This window comes from Pristis pectinata, chromosome 8, assembly GCF_009764475.1.
Source record: "Pristis pectinata isolate sPriPec2 chromosome 8, sPriPec2.1.pri, whole genome shotgun sequence".
Taxonomy (NCBI): Eukaryota; Metazoa; Chordata; class Chondrichthyes; order Rhinopristiformes; family Pristidae; genus Pristis; species Pristis pectinata.
In genome coordinates, this window is record NC_067412.1 from 34919959 (window position 1) to 34937603 (window position 17645).

General features: G+C 40.4%; 1 protein-coding gene across 1 annotated transcript in view; it reads left to right on the top strand.

The window, feature by feature from the left end:
• Positions 1–17645, top strand: part of myo15aa (myosin XVAa) — a 135800-nt gene that overhangs the window by 41694 nt on the left and 76461 nt on the right. Inside the window, 13 exon segments of the mRNA XM_052021366.1 lie at positions 681–798; positions 2600–2775; positions 3598–3682; positions 4677–4709; positions 5203–5284; positions 5946–6076; positions 6165–6260; positions 8517–8752; positions 9673–9851; positions 11659–11731; positions 15335–15526; positions 15955–16067; positions 16365–16454. Of these exon segments, the coding sequence (XP_051877326.1) occupies positions 681–798; positions 2600–2775; positions 3598–3682; positions 4677–4709; positions 5203–5284; positions 5946–6076; positions 6165–6260; positions 8517–8752; positions 9673–9851; positions 11659–11731; positions 15335–15526; positions 15955–16067; positions 16365–16454 (1604 nt within the window).

Below are 17645 nucleotides of genomic sequence, written 5' to 3' on the forward strand. Positions count from 1 at the left end.
TCTTCTTCAGCTCAAGCGCGGGAAACTCTTAGGAAACATATAGCTAATTAAAGAAATAGTTAGCCCATTCCTAGGGAGACACTTTTGATTTAGTGTAGCTCATTAAACATGTCAGAGAGAGCAGTAGTCAGAGGGTGACTGGTGACTGGTAACTGACTGTCTGGCTGTCTCAACTTTTCTTTGCAAATAAAAGTTTAACTTCTTGAGGAATCTTCTGCTTCTCCTGGTCCTCTATTTATTGCGGGTAACCACAACAAAGACTGCTTGGCACAAATGTTATATAAGCGCTTGTCTGAATGATGTCTACATTTTGCAATGTGGAGATATGAAATCACTTCATTATTTGAGGGGTTGTGAATGGAATTGAACATTGCACAATTATCAAACATCCCTCACTTCTGATCTTAATATGGAGGGGAGGTCATCGATGAAGCAGCTGAAAGACACCATTTAAATCCAAGTCTTTCTTTCTATGAATAAAAACAGTGGATAAAAGAATTGAGAAATCTGTAATGTTTTGAAAAGAAATCTAAGTGGATGCTAAACCAATGGAAGACCAAATGACTTGCATGCTACAGCATTCTCTGTTGACAGGCTTTTAATTTGCCATATAGTCACTGTTACAGACGGGTAAATTGTATTGTTACTCAGCTGAGATTAATAAAACAATTTTTTTGCAGGTACAAAATCTTATTGGGACTAACAAATCAAATAAAGGCAGATGGTGAAAACTGCGTTGCCATTTTGAAACAGATTGTTCCAGTCAGTAGAGGAATGTACAGCATTGGACTTACCAAGGTCTGATCACAAATTCATTACATAGCAAACTCAAGTGCACTAATACATCATTTTACATTGCCTTTCCTGTAGAAGGGACATAATTTTATTTTAGTTTTCTGAAAACATTGATTACTAGGGAATTTTTTTCCAATTGACCCCAAAACATTTTGATCCAGTGTTCTGTCCTCCTGAAGGCACTGACTTCCACTGGGGCAAATTTCTACAGAAACAGACTCCCATTGAGGTGTAATATTAAAGAATTATTACAGCACAGTGGGAGGCTATTTGGCCCATTGAGACTGTGCTGGATCCTGGTAAAACAATCTGTTTTTTACTTCTCTAGACTGCAAACTATTTTCCCTTGTGTCTATTCACTTTCCTTTTGAAATCCCTGATTTTGACTCAGTTTTCACCACACTTGTATGTAGTGGCCTCCAAAAAATAACCAGCTCTCTATGTTTAAAATACATTTTCCTAAAACCCCTTCCATCTTTAGTCCAAAATATATATAAGGAAATAAGATGTAAAGTATAATTCCAAATATTATAATTCTTACTAAGGGTATAGTTCTATGGAGAGATTATTGTTGGGATTCAGTTCATGGATACTGAAGCAAAAAAATCCTAAAAGAATAGAAAAGATCATGTTAGTGTGTAGTTTACATATTTAATAACCTCTGGCATTCTTCTGGGACCAGCCATATGATAGCCTTGCAGTCTGCTGGAAACCTACCACTGCTGTCATTGCCTCCAAGTCCATTGCCAACATTTGATTACAAGTGTCTGATAGTAGCTGTCTGCACCTGGCTGGCACCAAGCTGGGAGTGTACTAAGCTTCCACTGAGACATATAGATTTTGGATGGCCTCCACTTGTGCTTCCATGGAGGCTAAAACCTGCTGCAACAACCACTACATTGGAGAAATTTGCCCACCACTTCCCAAGTGGGCTCTTGACTCCATTGATGGTACTGCAGGACGTTAGAAAAGGACAAAGGTAGCATGTTCCCTGTCAATTCACAGCCTTTCTGGCTGTCCAAACACAATAAACATATAAACATGCACTTGCATTGTCCTTCCTATGTAGGCTGTCTTTGATGGTTCTCATCCAAATCATCCTTACCAGAAATAGTAGGTGATCCCTGAGGACAATCCTCAAAACTGGAGGCCCACTGTACATGGAGGATCATAACATTCCATAACGTCTAGCAATCATGTATCAATTAGGGCTCCAGCTCCAGCACATGGTCATTCCACAGGTGTATGGTGTTGCTTCACTAACAATCATTTATCATGCAGCCAAAGGGGAGAAGAACATGCACATGCATTTGCTCCAGGTTGTGATTGAAAACTGGACTATACTGGTGCCAGGATAAACAGGTGTGGGTACCATTACCTCACCAATTTAGTGTATCTATTTAAGTGCATAAGTATTTGAAGCATGCATTTCTAAATGGAGTACAGTTCCACATACAAAATCTTATGTTTAATTTCAGAGGCACTGACTATTGCTGGATACAAATTCAGGAAGGATTTTGATGCTTGTTGAGATGATGCCATTGGGTGTGATAACTATTTTTAACCTTAACTTAATAGCCATTCTTGTTTTGTGGTTCTGGAGATCAAGAAAATAATAATTTTAATCCAAACCACCAGATGGGAACCATTTAGGTGTTTATAAACACTGGGCATTGAAAACTTAAATTAACATTTACACTGGAGAAGGTGGTGAAGCTGCTGGAAGCTTCCTCATAAAATTCAATAAAACTGTACACTTATCAATACTTGAAGAGTGACAAGCTGCCATTTGGTTTTGTTTCAGCTTTTTATCAAGGAGAATTTGTACCACACTCTAGACAGTAAGCGGGATGGCCTCATGCTCATTGCCTCTCTTACTCTGCAACGCTATGCCCGTGGATTTTTTGCCAGAAAGCGTTATACAAAACTCCGGAGAACAATCATACTGCTTCAGGCTTCAGCCAGAGGCTACATTGCCAGGTAAGAGAGAAATCCTGTATCCAAAAAGCAGAGATTAATCTGGTGTTAAAACTGAGAACCATAAACAATTTGAAAGGAAAAAAAATTGAGTTGCGGTTACAATCAGATCAGCCATGATCTTGTTAAATGGCAAAGCATCAATAAAGGACTGAATGGCTGCACCTGATCCTAATTTGTATGTTCCTATCTTTGTGTAAGGGCCTAAGGGTCTGTGGTGTAATTCAGTGAATGCATGGTGACCATTGACATCTTCAGAATTTGAGGGTCAAAGGTGAATAGTTTGCAAGAGGGTGACTGGTGGCAGTAAAGTATGGATTCATGTCAACACACCTATCCCTGCAAAGTTTGATATCCAAGCCTATCCAGGATCACTCCTGGCCCCCATGTTTTAGTGAGGTAGACTGCAATATTGCAAATCTAGGCATGTATGACAGAGCTCAATAATCATTCAGTCTTACATCAAGGGAATGGACCTGTTCCTCAAGGCAACAATATTCTAGAGGATGAAGACAAAAGCAATGGAGTATTTTAAAAAAAAAAGCAGTATCCCTGGTGTATTGGGCCAGAAGTATTCAACTCATCTGGCAGCCCCTGTCTTTAGACAACTTAAGTGTCCTGTGCAAGGCATAATTAAGCTATGGAGAGGAGAGCATTGGGAGGCCATCTGCGTAGGTGCTGTTGTTGGTTTTGTCAGCACTGTGCACAAGTACCCAGAAACTATAGGACAACCGAAGCAGTGCTGTTACTTTTTGGAGTTATGTCAAGCCGATTGTGAGACTGATCATCCTTCACATCATTTTTTTTTCTTTTTTTATCTTTAAGGAAAAAATTCCAAAAGTTTAAGGAAAACTTGATCAAAGTCCGATCCATTGTTCTCATGTTTACAAATCGCAGAAGATTTCTCAGGGTGAGTTTGAACACTGAGTAGACATTTCACATTGCAGCATCACAGATGCCATGTCCAAGCCCATGTTGTCTATCATTTCTTCAGCACCTGGTTCATGTACACATGGTCCATTTTGACATGTCAATCTAATTTACTTAGTTGAAATTCACCTGATCCATGTCTACCTGGTTCACCTGGTTTGATTCCACCTGGCCCATCTTATCCATTTCCACTTTGTCCACCTGATCCATTTAGTCTGCATCCATCTGCTTTCTTTCCAATCTGTCCATGAATGCCTTATCTACTGGGTCAAAGTACACCCAATATATTTGAGCTATATTTACCTGATACACTTGATCTATATCCACTTGGCCAGTATCCACCTGGTCAGTATCCACTTAGTGTGCATCTGCTTGGTTTACTTGGTCTCCCTCCACCAGGTTGATCTAATCCACCTAGTCTGTGTCTACCTGCTCCATGTTCACTGTTTGATTTTTATCATCTCTGTGGTTGAGGTGGATGTGAAAAATTACATGTCACTATCTGAAGAAGAGATGGAGTCTAGCCAACTTAGTCGGGACAAACCAATCATTCACTTTATTGTTCATTCAATTTGCTGTGTACAAAATGGTTGCTATCTCCAACATATATGAAAATAGAAAATGCTAGACATACTCGTCAGGTCAGGCTACATCTGTGGGAGGAGAACCTGAGTAACATTTCACGTCAAAGAAACGGCCAACATTTCAGATTGAAGACCCTTTATCAGAACTCTGTTTCTCCACTATCTTTGGTTGCCTGTCAGTTGTACACTTCAAACTCACTATATGTGTCTTGCATCTTGAGCAAGTAAACACAAAGTCTTTTCTCCAGTATTTGAACAGATTGCCTGGTGACTGAGGTCAAATAAATTGTATGGAAATCAATTATGTGACTATGAAATATCATCAAATGTTTTTGAAACATGAGCTGGTACACTGCTTACCTAGAAACACATTTTTCTTTTTTTTTGTAGATCCGAGAACAAAAACAGGAGAGGATTGAGATGGTAACAGATGTCTTTCTATATCATTCTTAGTTTATGCCTCTTTCATCCTATCACTGGGGTGTAATCCAACATACTAGGGGATGGTCCCTTATACAGGAGTACTGTATCACACATTGGATTCTCATCCTCATCATGATCCCTAGCCTGTAACAACACTCAAAAGTACACTTAGGATCATCATCTTATCAACAGGACCACAAACCTCCCTGAAAATATTGCAGTTACTGGACAAAAAAACGTGTTTGTGTTTGTATTTGTGCAGAATTACAGTGATGGAAAGCTTTTGGGAATCAAAAGGCCAAAGTCACCATTTCCCCTCTGTATGCAACACTCATCACACATTGTCCTCATTCCTCATATGCCACATCCTAAAATGTTACTGTTATTTTCGGCTCTCAATTAATAGTTGTTGTTTCCACATTGAGACTCCGGTTGTACTGCCATTATTACCTGAGAGAGAATTTAATTATAAAATCATTATATTTAAACTCAGGAACAAACAATGAGAGAAGTGGTGAACGTTGCCCACCTGGACATTCCAGCTGAGTTGGCCACCTTACTCCAAGTTGCAGCAGGTAAACTTTTCATCTGATTACTCAGTGAATTTTTCAACCTCTGTTGTTCCCTCCTTTCACGCTTGTCTCTATCACTATATTACTCACTTTCCCTCTCTCTGAAACTCTACCTTTCTAATGGAAGTATTACAGTTGTAAATAAATGTGATACACCAGACAACAGCAAAAAGGTTACCTGCATTATATTCAGAAAGTGTGTTATTGGAAATAATGCCATTAACTTTCCTCCCACAATTTCTGGCAGCTATCACATAACCTGACCACCCCCAATCGCTCTGCTACAGATTGCCCCCAACCCCCACTGAACCCTGACAGCTGACCCTTGCTCCAACTCCTCTGCCAGTTGTTCTACCCCAACCTCTCTACTCATCAGTCAACCCTTCAGATCCCTGAAGCTCCCCCATCCCTAGGCTTTTCTCCCCGATGATTTTGTACGCATGTTCAGCCTTAGACATAGTTCTACTCAAGCTCTCCAGATAAGATAACCCCACCAACACACTCCCCCCCCCATCCTAGAAATCACTCTAATGATTCTATATTGACAACTGACAGGCTAATAAGTCAGTGGTCTCCATTTTCGCTCTTGAACATTTATATTTGAGAAATCAAGAACTCCCTTTCCAGGAGAAAGCTGTTCATGTTTTGATGTTTTGTTTTGCAGTTAGTAAAGAAATCCACACAGATTGTATTATCCAGACTGAAATTCCAAAGATGGAGTCAGGGCAACAGCTATCAATGCCTCTTGATATCAACAACTATCCTTTCTCCAGATTTGTACGGACTCATTTCAGGGTAGGTCTGTGTGGGACGCTCTGCAGACTACATGTTACATGAACAAGCTGTTCTTCTTATGCACTCACTGGTGCCTTCTTCTGTCCAGAACCAATTATTTGGTATGTTGACCATTCCACTGGAAGAAGCATTGACCCAAACAGATGAGGACTTAAGGCAAGAAGCTGTTACAGTCTTCAAGCTGGTAAGATCCTAAGAACAGAACTATTTGTGTCCTTTATTCCAATACATGGAGTGTAGTTGATTAGCGTAATTGCCTGTTCCCAGGTCTCCACCTACTGTACTCTGAAGCAGTCACTTGACATGAGTCTCCTCCAATTTTCCTTGTCCTGCTGTGGCCTGCTCCACTTCTTTTCATACAGCTGCATTGGTGGAGGACAGGGAATGACCAAAGGACTCTCTCCTGCCCTATTAGGGCACCTCTTTCTTAGGGATATTATACTTGTATAAGCTCACAATATTATCAAACTAGTAGAACCCCTCAGTTAGACTGTAGCCACTGACTCAGTCCCAGGTATTACTAAGAGCATTTTTTTTGCATATATGGATTTTGAAAACTATAACTCTCAGTAGGATGGCATTTGTGAAGATTTCAATTTAGTTTCCCCATGAAAGCAAAGCTTAAAACTTCTCCTTTGATTTTATTTTGTTGTTCTTGCCTAGAAAAGTAACAAGGATGTCTAAATGGTAAATCAGACCCTCACACTTTTGTAGGAAAATGATAGTAAGTTTTGTTTAGACAGAATATCCCTGTTACTGATATATTGTCACTAGTAACTTCTTTCTGAAGTCAAATAACTCGCTGAAGCTAGTGACTTAACCATTCAGCATGATCAGGAGGGTATCTCAAGAGACACAGATAAAAAAGTTGAGGGACATGCATTAGCTGAGCTGAACCTAGTGGCTAGCTGTGGAAATGAAATATTCAGTTCCCTGGTCTGCTTGAGATGATCTCAGCTAGAATGATGATAATGTGCCTAGAAATGCAATTGCATGTTGCTGTTTTTTTAGCAATATTATGACATTGAAAATGGAATTTTTTTCGGTATGTAACATGGTTACAACTACGTTTGGGGTATCTTGAGTCACTCTGGGAATTCGGCACAACATTCCCAGGGCCACTGATCCTATTTCCCTTTCACTTGTGCACTGTATGACCCCTAGAGAATTGGAGGAGAACTTGGTGGGGGATTAGGACCCCACCAAGATAAGTTCTTTACTTATCTTTCATCCTTCTACCCATCTACTCAGTGTCTCTCCACTCCCAACCTCACAGCCACTCCTCAGGAAGCCTTGACTCCAAACCTTCTGACACGCTGGTCCATCCCTCTGCCAACAGTAAGCCATCTGATCCTCCTGACATCCGATGCTACAATCCACCTGAGTCTCCAATGGAAGTCTTGATTTGCAGCCATGGAGTAGTGGGCTGTAATCCTGGACCAAAAAAAAAATTATTGGCATCTTGCTGTGACGTCAATTTGGTGCACACATTGAGGTGCACAAGAATTTCCATGCCTTTGTGCTTTAATTGGCCCATTGCTCCTGGATCACTGAGAAGAAAAGCCTGTTCTCATTTTATTAATAATGAACACGATCTGTTTCCTATATGCAACTACATGTGTTTACTTGGGTGTGCTTGTTTATGTGTGAGCAGGTGTGTGTGAATGCCAGGCGAGGACAAGAAACCTGTTAAAAGTGCTTGCATACGTTTCTATGCTAGTTTGGTTTGATAATGTATATATCCGTACATTTGCTTTTGTGGATGTGAGAATATAAAGTGAGAATAGAGAATGAACACAACTTTTGGAACAGTATATATGTGCATGTGTTTGGGTGTCAATGTCAGATAAGAAAAAGATTGGGCTCCCCTATTCAAATAGTCTGGAGCAGGTTACCTGAAATTAGGGAATCCAGTGTTTATGCCATTGGGTTGTAGACTACCCAGGCGGAATATGAGGTGCTATTCTTCAAGTTTACATTTGGCCTCACCCTGGCAGTGGAGGAGGTCAAGGGCAGACTGGTTGGTGTGGAAATGGGAAGGAGAATTAAAATAGCTAGCAACCAGGAGCTCCAGATTGCCATGACACACAGAGTGCAGGTGCTTAGCAAAGCGGTTGCCTAGTTTGCTGGACTCACTGACTTAGATCATTTATGAAACTGCTCCTTGGCTTCCAATATTCACTGAACTGTGGTGCAGAGGAAGGACAAAGTAAGTGAGAGTTGTGGGTTAAGGAGAGGAAAAGGCAGAAGAGAAGAGGGAAAGGTGGGTGGAAAGGAGCCAAAGAAGGGATGAGATTTGATTGTGTGGAGAGGAAAGCTGAGGGTAGAAGAAAGGAGACGAAAATGGGAGAATTCCAGTAATTGAGATACCTTACAGTTTCTGCTCTTTGCAGATTTACATCTTGTTCAGGACAGGATGATGATAGTGTTCTTCTTTCAGATACTACGATTCATGGGGGACCCCCATCTGAATGGAGCTCAAGAAACCCTCTTTGGTAATTACATAACCCAAATAGGGTTGGCCAACTCCAATCTACGCAATGAAATCCTCGCTCAAATAGCCAATCAAGTGTGGAGAAACATCAATGATAAGAATGCAGAGAGAGGCTGGCTCTTATTGGCTACATGTCTCAGTTGTTTCGCTCCCTCACCTAAAATGGACAAGTATCTTCTGAAGTGAGTATTCTGTGAGGTAGATCAGTTCAAGCTGAGCCAGGCATGTGGAATTAGGTGTGAAACCATGAAAGGCTGACCAAATCTGTCAAATGTTTTTTTTTAAATAATTCTATCCTGGCAGCTCACCAGAACCCCTTTCTTAGTTTGATTTCATTTGCACTTTGCCTTCAAGTGTGGGCAAACTTGTTAACCTAGTTGTCAAGGCAAGTCTAATCCTGCCCTGTACCGATAGATACACCATCTGTTTGGGAAAGTGGACTGTGTGCAGATCTTTCCAACTCTTAATGAAGAGCATAGGGGATCACTTTATTAACTACTGTATTATTTGAAATATTTTCCAAGTGAATATTATTATATTGGTGGCTCTAAGTCGAAACATTCAACATCAGCAATGATTTTCGTGCAGAAGTACCTGGAACTCCCATGAATTGGGTTGAGCTTTCATTGCTGCAATATTCATGGAGACAATATCAAGAACCAAGGGTGGGTTGAAAGCTGTTGCTGCTTTATTTCAATTTATGGCAACTTTAAGAAGTCATTTTACTATGTGTTCAAGAGCCTCTTGTCAACCCCACTCTCCTCCCTTCTGACCCTCCCTCCAGCCCATTGTCCCCTTACACTGATCTCTTCCAGCCACACTGATCACTTTCATGCCCTTTTCCTGCCAAGCACTGCACTACCTCATCTCCCATTGCCTCCCCTTCCCAATTCTGCTGCTCCCCTTCCCCAGATCGTGGATAAGTGCTGTGCTATCAGGATCTGCAGAGACTGGAGATCTTCCTCTGGCATAAACAGGAATGATGCAAGGCCTGGAGACACCCACTGCCACAGTTGCTCTAGACTGGAAAGGCAGCATCTGAAACATGTTAAAGATAAAAATGCATGATTTACATCCTTCTCTTTCTGCTTTTATGCAACAGGTTTGTGTCAGATCATGGTTACAATGGATTTAAGTCTGTATGTCAGCACAAGTTACTACAGGCAATGCATAAGGCCAAGTATGGCCCTGAAGGAGCCAGAGGCTATCCACCATGCCTTTTGGAGTGGACTGGCAACAAGAGGAAAGCTAACATTGCATTAGAGGTATCCTGCTTTGATGGTGAGCAAAGATTCTCCAGATTGGATAGATTCGCTTTATAGTGTCAAATTCTACTCACACAGCAACATAAAAGAGGGAACACTAAGTTCAACCCTACTCTTCTCTTACAACACAGAACTTTTACTATCCAACCTCCTATTCCCTGTAATAATCCAATCATCCTAGACACTATCTCCCTTCATTCCCGATGTTCCTTAAAATTCCATCCAATCTAATCCCATAGGCAACACCCACTTCCCTCAACCTTCAATATGTTATTGTCTACTCCCAGTTTTTCCCTCACTACATATACCTTTTAATATCCCATCCTTTTTCCACTCTTTATAGCCTTTAATATCCCATGCAGTCGAATCACACTCAATTCACATCCTCTAACACCTTAAAGTATCCTACTTAGTTAATACTATCCACTCCTTACTCACCATTGAAGTTCTACTCAATCTAAGTCTCCTCGCTCCTCACTCCCTTTACCTTTTACTGTCTGACCAGTCTAATCCCACCACTCTATGGCTCCCACATCATTTAATATCCTGCCAGGACTAAACTATGCACCTTGCTGCCCATCCATTTAATAATATAACCATTCGAGTCCCACTCTTTTCTTTATTCCCTGAATCCTTTAATATTCCTTACAGTAAATCCCAACCTTGACTCTCATTCAAACACTATATTACTATCCCAGCAGGTCAGGCAGCATCAGGGGTTGGAGGGTAGGGGAGAAAGTTTCAGGTCAGTGATCCTTCAGCAGAACTGGAAAGCTGAGAAAACAAGTACGTTTCAAGTTGCAGAATGGAGGAGGAATAGAGAGAACAGAGGAAATGTCTGTGATTGGGTATAGAACAAAATTTTCAGATTATCATTAATATATTGGCAGTTGACAGATGAGAAAATAAATAAAGGAACAGATTTTAACTGAAATATCCAGCAACATTCATGGGGAAAAAATAGCTGGTTACCTGAAATTCTTGAATTCAATATTGCATCCCAAGGGAACAATGAACCTAGGAGGAAGATGAGATTCTGTTTCTCATGCTTATATTAGGCAATGCTGCAACAGTGTAGGAGGCCAAAGGCAGACCGCGCTGGGAATGAGGCAATATTTTCTGTTTTTGTTTTGGATTTCCAATATCTGCAATACTTCATTCAATATCCCATTTACACCAATTCCAAGTTCCCCCTCACTCCCTATGTTATCCCAACCAATATGGCCTTTAGTATTCCACCCAATATGTTAACTTCCCATTTGCTTTAATATTTCAACCTATCAAATCATACTTCAAACTCTTCCCTGTCCATTCCTTTTAATAACTAACCCAGTCTAATCTCACCCTTCCATCACTGCCCATTTTTAATATGCACCCTGTCTAGTTTAATCTTTACAGTTTAATCTCTACAACAGTCTAATCCTGCAATCCCCTCATTCCCCATGTCATTTAATATCCCTAGTTTAATCTCAGTTTTCTTTTCTCAAAAGAATACTCATTTGAGCCACTTTCTGCACATTCAGTTCTTCTTGTACGAGTTGCATCAAGTTCTCATTAATCTTGCCAGGCACTACACAAGAAATTATTCTCCCAAATCTTGATAATCCCTTGCATAAAAACATTGCTTGATAACCTCTCTGATGTATTGCTGATGAATTTATAATGAAATTTTCAATCACTGACTGCTTGAAGTGGAATTTCTTTGATTCTATGCACTACATCAAGTACCTTATCATTCTGAAATTTTATCAAACCTAAATGATGTATATAAGTTGTAAACAAATTGACAGCAAATTCAGTATCTCCCTATATATTGCTTGCAGGCAAGAACTTTCTGTGCCCAGTGAATTCCTGGACAACAGGAGAGGAACTGGGACAAGATCTCCTGCGGCACAGGTAATCTCAGAATCAGCAAAGGAAGTAGAGGTTTCAGCTTGGGTGCCGATGATGAAGATTTGCTCTTATAGGACTTCATAGCCTAGAAATTACTTCTGCAACACAAGGTTTATGTGCGCCATGTATTTGAATTTCTGTGAAATGATACCAGCTCACAAAAAGCTCAGGGATTTAATGCATAGATTGCAAAGTTTGTAATTTTCCTTCTAGATCCTCCATTACTGCACAAATCAATGGAGACGCCTGATTATATGCAGAGAAATCCAGCAATGTGCTACCCACACTTCCATAATTTTAATCCATGTATGTATTACCTACGATGATGTGGTTTAAGAGCACCGAAACATGCTTTCATACCTCATGCAGGGCCTCCTTCTGCATGGAACCTATCTGAATAGGTTCCAAGCCATCAAGTATGAGAAACTTACTTTAGGTAGATCCTCTTTTGACAGTTCTTCTGGTTTTCTTTGCTCAATCTCCTCACGTCATGACCCCTACACCCTCAATCTGATCATACGTCCAGCTCTGCCAAGTTGCTGATTGCGTACTACCTCTTTCCCCAATTTGATGACCAAACCTGACCCATGAGTTCCTAATTTTCCCATTGATTAATGACCTAACCCTTGCTCAATCAACCTGGTGGTGTAATGGTCAAGTTACTAAACTAGTAATCCAGAAGTTTGGCCTAACTATCCAGAAATATGACTTCAAATCCAAGGCAGCAGTTAGGGCAATTAAGTTTATGTAATTAAATAATTAATATTCTTCACAGAGGAAATCTGCTTCCTTACCTTTGTAACCTATATATGACTCCAGAACACAGAAATGTGGATTCTTAACTGAAATGACTAGCAGGTCATTCAGATGTATCAAAACACAAGTAGGATAGTTTTGAACAGACCATCTCGCATTAAAGCACCTGATTCAGACATGACAAAGTCACTCTGTCCCAGCTAATTTTGTAAAAAACCTCTTTTTGTAACAAAAACCAAACTGCTGGAAGAACTAAGCAGGTCAAGCAGCAACAAGACCCTGGATTAGGATCTGAAACATCAACCATCCCTTCTCCACAGATGCTGCTTGACCCACTGAGTTCTTACAGCAGTTTGTTTTTGCTCCAGATTTAGCATCTGCAGCCTCTTGTGTCTGTTTATAAAATATCTGGGTCTGGTGTGTAAATCGGGAACATTCTTTCACAAATTAGTCTAGCAACAGTCTGATATAATTGTAATTACGAAATTATGTCATTGCTGAGCTCACAGACTCTTCCACCTTAGTCACTGGAAATGTTAGGGACAGAGGTGGCAGCACAGTGGTAAATTATACATTCAGGAAGGCAGGAAGCAGTGGCCTTTAGGACTCCTCAATATTAACTTTAGACCAAATAAAGTCTCATGGTATTAGGAAATCTTCTGCCTATTACCACCTACTGCTCCCTCAGCTGATGAATCAGTGATCCTCACATGTAGCATCAATTGGAAGAAGCCCTGAGTGTAAGGACACAGAGTACACTCAGATGGGGGCCATTCATTGGGCATTACCTAGAATTTTCCATTGCACCATCAAGGACTAAGTTTACTGAGTCCTGAAGAATATAGCAGCCAGAATTGAGGGCCTGAGTTATAGGGAGAAGTTGGGCAGACTAGGACTTCATTCCTTGGAATGTAGGAGATTGAGGGGTGACCTAATAGGGGTGTATAAGATCTTGAGGGGTATAGACAGGGTGAATACACACAGTCTTTTTGCCAGGGTTGGGAAATCAAGAACCAGAGGGCATAGGTTTAAGGTGAAAGGGAAGAGATTTAATAGGTACCTGAGGGACAACTTTTTCACCCAGAAGGTGGTCAGTATATGGATGGAGCTCCAGAGGAAGTGGTTGAGGCAGGTACATTAACAACATTTAAAAGACACTAGAACAAGTACATGCATAGGAAAGGTTTAGAGGGATATGGGCCAAACGCAGGCAAATGGGACTAGCTTAGATGGACATCATAGTCGGCATGGACCATTTGGGCCAAAGAGCCTGTTTCCATGCTGTATGACTCTATGACTATAACATCCTTCATTGTGTTGGGTGGCACTATCATCATGCTAAATGGAATAGACTCACAACAAATCCTGCAGCTTAAGATTGAAGAAGTATGGAAAGGCTTGCTGGGTGCAACACCAGGCAGGCTTAAAGATGAGGTGCCAATCTGGCAAACTGCAACACAGGACATTTAAAATGCATTTTAAATAGCAAGGCAGCTCGCAATGGACAAAGGTTAGCGAATCCCCCAGCCTGCAGATAAGATGAAAGTTCTGTGGCTCTGCAATGTCTCGTCATAAATAGCAATGGACAGTTGAACAGTTAAAGGGAGGAGGTAGGTCTCAGAACATCCCTATCTTTAACAATGACAGAGTCCAGTGTGTGAGTGCCAAACACTTCTGTTTTCATTCAGAAGTGCTGAGTGGATAATCCATCTTGGCTTCTTCCAAAGATCTCCACCATCGCAGAAGCCAGAGTGAATCTATGGCAGAGGTTGAGTAAACCTAAATGAAAGGGAAACGTACTTGACCTCAACTTCACCTCTCTAACTGATGCGGATGCATCTGTCCATAGTGGTATTGGCTTGAGGAACCACTACAAAATTCTTGTAGAGCCAAAGTTTTGAATTCACTTTGAGGAAGGCTTTAACACACTCTCTGGAATCTGCCATTGTTAAGGGTAGAATGTTCTTGAGCCACCCTCTCTCTTTAGCTGTCTATTGCCATTTCTGACAAGATGTTGCAGAACCTCAGAACTTTCTTCAACAATTCAATTCATTTCAAGTTTTAGCAAGAAATGATTGAGTGCACTGGATACACCAAGCTATGGAATTCTGTGTAACTGCACTATAGAAATACCTTCACTAGAAGGCAGCTCATCACTTCTTTCCCCAGAGTAATTAAGGACACCAAAAAAAAACCTTACCTTGCTAGCAATGTCCAAATCCCAAAAAACTGAAAAAAAAAGAAACACACAGTAAAGAGCACACATACAGAAACATTTACATATAGAAACATACTCAAAGAAGTATGCAATCACAAAACATACAGAAAAAAATCGACAAAATACGGACAGAGGCAAACAAAATACACACATGTGCATCATGCACACACACAGGCATACACAACAGAAACACCATATTAACACACATGCAGAAATAAGCACAAACTCTCAGAAAAACACTAACATGCAGAAGCACAGGCCCACAGCCAGGAAGGTAAACACACACACATGGAATTACTAAAAACACATGGAAATAAACACATAACACATGTATACAAACTAAAATAGACAAAAATATACACAGAAAAACACACAAAAGCACAAACACAAATACGCACAAAGACAGATACAGAATGACAAACCTAGGTACTGAAACCCACAGAAACACAATCATACGCAGATGTACGCAAAAACAGAAATGTGAACATAAACAGAGATAAACAAGCACATACGTACAAGAGGAAACACAGTCCCACACAGGCAGACATATTCAAATACATAATGACAAACCCATACATATACAGCAAGGGCACATTTAGATGCACAGAAATAATGCAGTGTTTTCATTGCAGGGATATTACAGAAGGTTGGCGAGGTTGGACAGTGGCAAGGAAGGATAAAGATGAATGGACTGAGCTTGGAGGTCATGACTACGTAATGGACTTAGTGTCTGACCTGGAGCTCCTGACAGATTTTCCAAGGCAAAAATCCTTCTTTATGATTTCTTCTGAGGGAAAGACAAGAAGTCGGAAGAGTCAAAACGTGTGGGTATTTGTTGGGCATTTGCTGTCTTTCTCCAGGTTTATGGGAGGAGTTTAAGTTCCTTAATGCTGTGATGTACATACAAGATAACGCATGTTCCACGTTAATTTTAAAAGCAGCAGAATTAGGGAGCTTTTATATTGGGATGTATTGTGTCTTACTGATTTCTGACATAGCAAGTCTTCTGTGGCGCCTTCAATTTTCCACACAGTCTCAACACTAATACTGTTACTGTGTCCATTATGGAATATATAAATAGTGGTAGGTAGTCTCTAAAGGGAAACAGGAAATTTTCTGAGTAATTGCTTAAAAGTTCCATGGTGCTTTTGCATCTCTGTGCCCCACCAGGAAGGCAGGCTGTCTGTTTGCTGCTGGGACAGGATAAAAGTTGTAGATGCACGTTCGTTAACAAGTCTTTATTCCTGGTTAGTGTTTTTGGCCATGATTTTGACTCGGATGAAGATATTCCTTCGCCCCCTGTCACCCAGGCACCCATCTTTGTGCCAGACTCGGACAGATGTCTCACAGGATCCATTCGGCGAGGTGAGATTGCTCTGTGTGAGTTATTTGAGTAAGAGTTACTTAAAGGTGTGAAATTTACTCTCTAAATCCTAAAACTGAATGTTATTGCTTGTGACAATTTTTATTGTGATTGTTACTCGTGGTTATCTTTGCTAAGGTGAATGATGCTCACGGGGATTATTATCCTAGTGATTGCTGCTCATGTTGATTTGGTAATTACTGCTCATCATGGTTATTGCTCATAGCAATTATTGTGTCTGTTATTATTGTTCTTGAAGCAGCTGTTCTTGAATTATTTTGTCTTCCTGTCTTTTATAGATTCTGATGCCTTCAATGAACGTCGGTCTCAAAAAGGACTCGATCGCTATCTTGATAGCCTGTTTGATCCTGTTTTATCTTATGAAAATGGGGTAAGGAAAGTCAGGCATGTTCTAACAGGAGACACTTCAGTCAGGTTAGATGCTTCTTCTAAGAAGTAATAATGCTTTGATAATGGGTATGAAGATAGTTTGCAGAATTGATGACTAAGTTGTGATGTGATTGTGATACAGTATTAAAAATCTTATGAGATTAAAGCTTAAAAGGAATTTTATCCCAAAGAAGTTGGAAATGGACTTCCAGCAAAGTCAACTTTGTTATCTTTTTAAAAATAAGAATTGGAGGAGATACAGATTCTCAAAGGATAGAAACTTACAAAGAAAAACTGGTGTTGCGAGGACAGCAAAGGTCTAGACAATTCCTCAACAGAGGACAGCAATATGTTTGTCTAGGGCCTTCACATCAGCAATCCAAAATTATTCCCAAACTGCCCCATACTTTTGTATACTCAAATGTTCTTGAAGTTTATGTGTCACCACTGTGTTCTGCAAGACATTTGGGATATCCCAGTATTCTGAAGGGTGTGTTACCCCAGTGTTCTGGAGGGTATTTCTGTGACCCCAGTATTTTGAAGGGTGTTTGTATTACCCCAGTAATGTGGAGCATAGTGGTGGTACACTCCTGTGTGCTTTCAAGTTACCCTTGTACGCTGGATGATGTTTGGGTTGCACAGTTTTCCGACAATACTTGAGCTGGATCAGTAATCTTGTAGGTTTTCAAATTAGTCCCAGTGATTGGAAGGTGTGGGGCTTATGCCACTATGTTTCTCATACTCTCTTATGAATTAATGGAGGTCATTCACCCATTGAATCTCTACAGGCTCCCAGAGCATTCCCATCAGTCACATTCCCTCACTATTTTCCCTGTAATCTATTCTCTCTCACATTCCCTTCAAACTTCCCCTCCCCCCATTTTACTGCCACCCAGCTACATTTACAGTAGCCTAATAACCTATCAACCAGCACTTTTTTAAGATGTGAGAGGAGATTGGAATACTCTGGGAAAACCCACAAGAACATTGACAGGGATAATGCCAAAACACTGTAGAATATCCTTTCAATCTGAACACTCCTAGATGACTAAACAAATGAAGCACCTAAAAATTCAAATGTAAAAGTATGGAGATATACAACAAATACTTTTGCAGATATCATTAGTTACTAGGAATTAATTAAATCTTGAGGATTTGTTAAACTGTGGAGATGATTATGGTGTTGTACT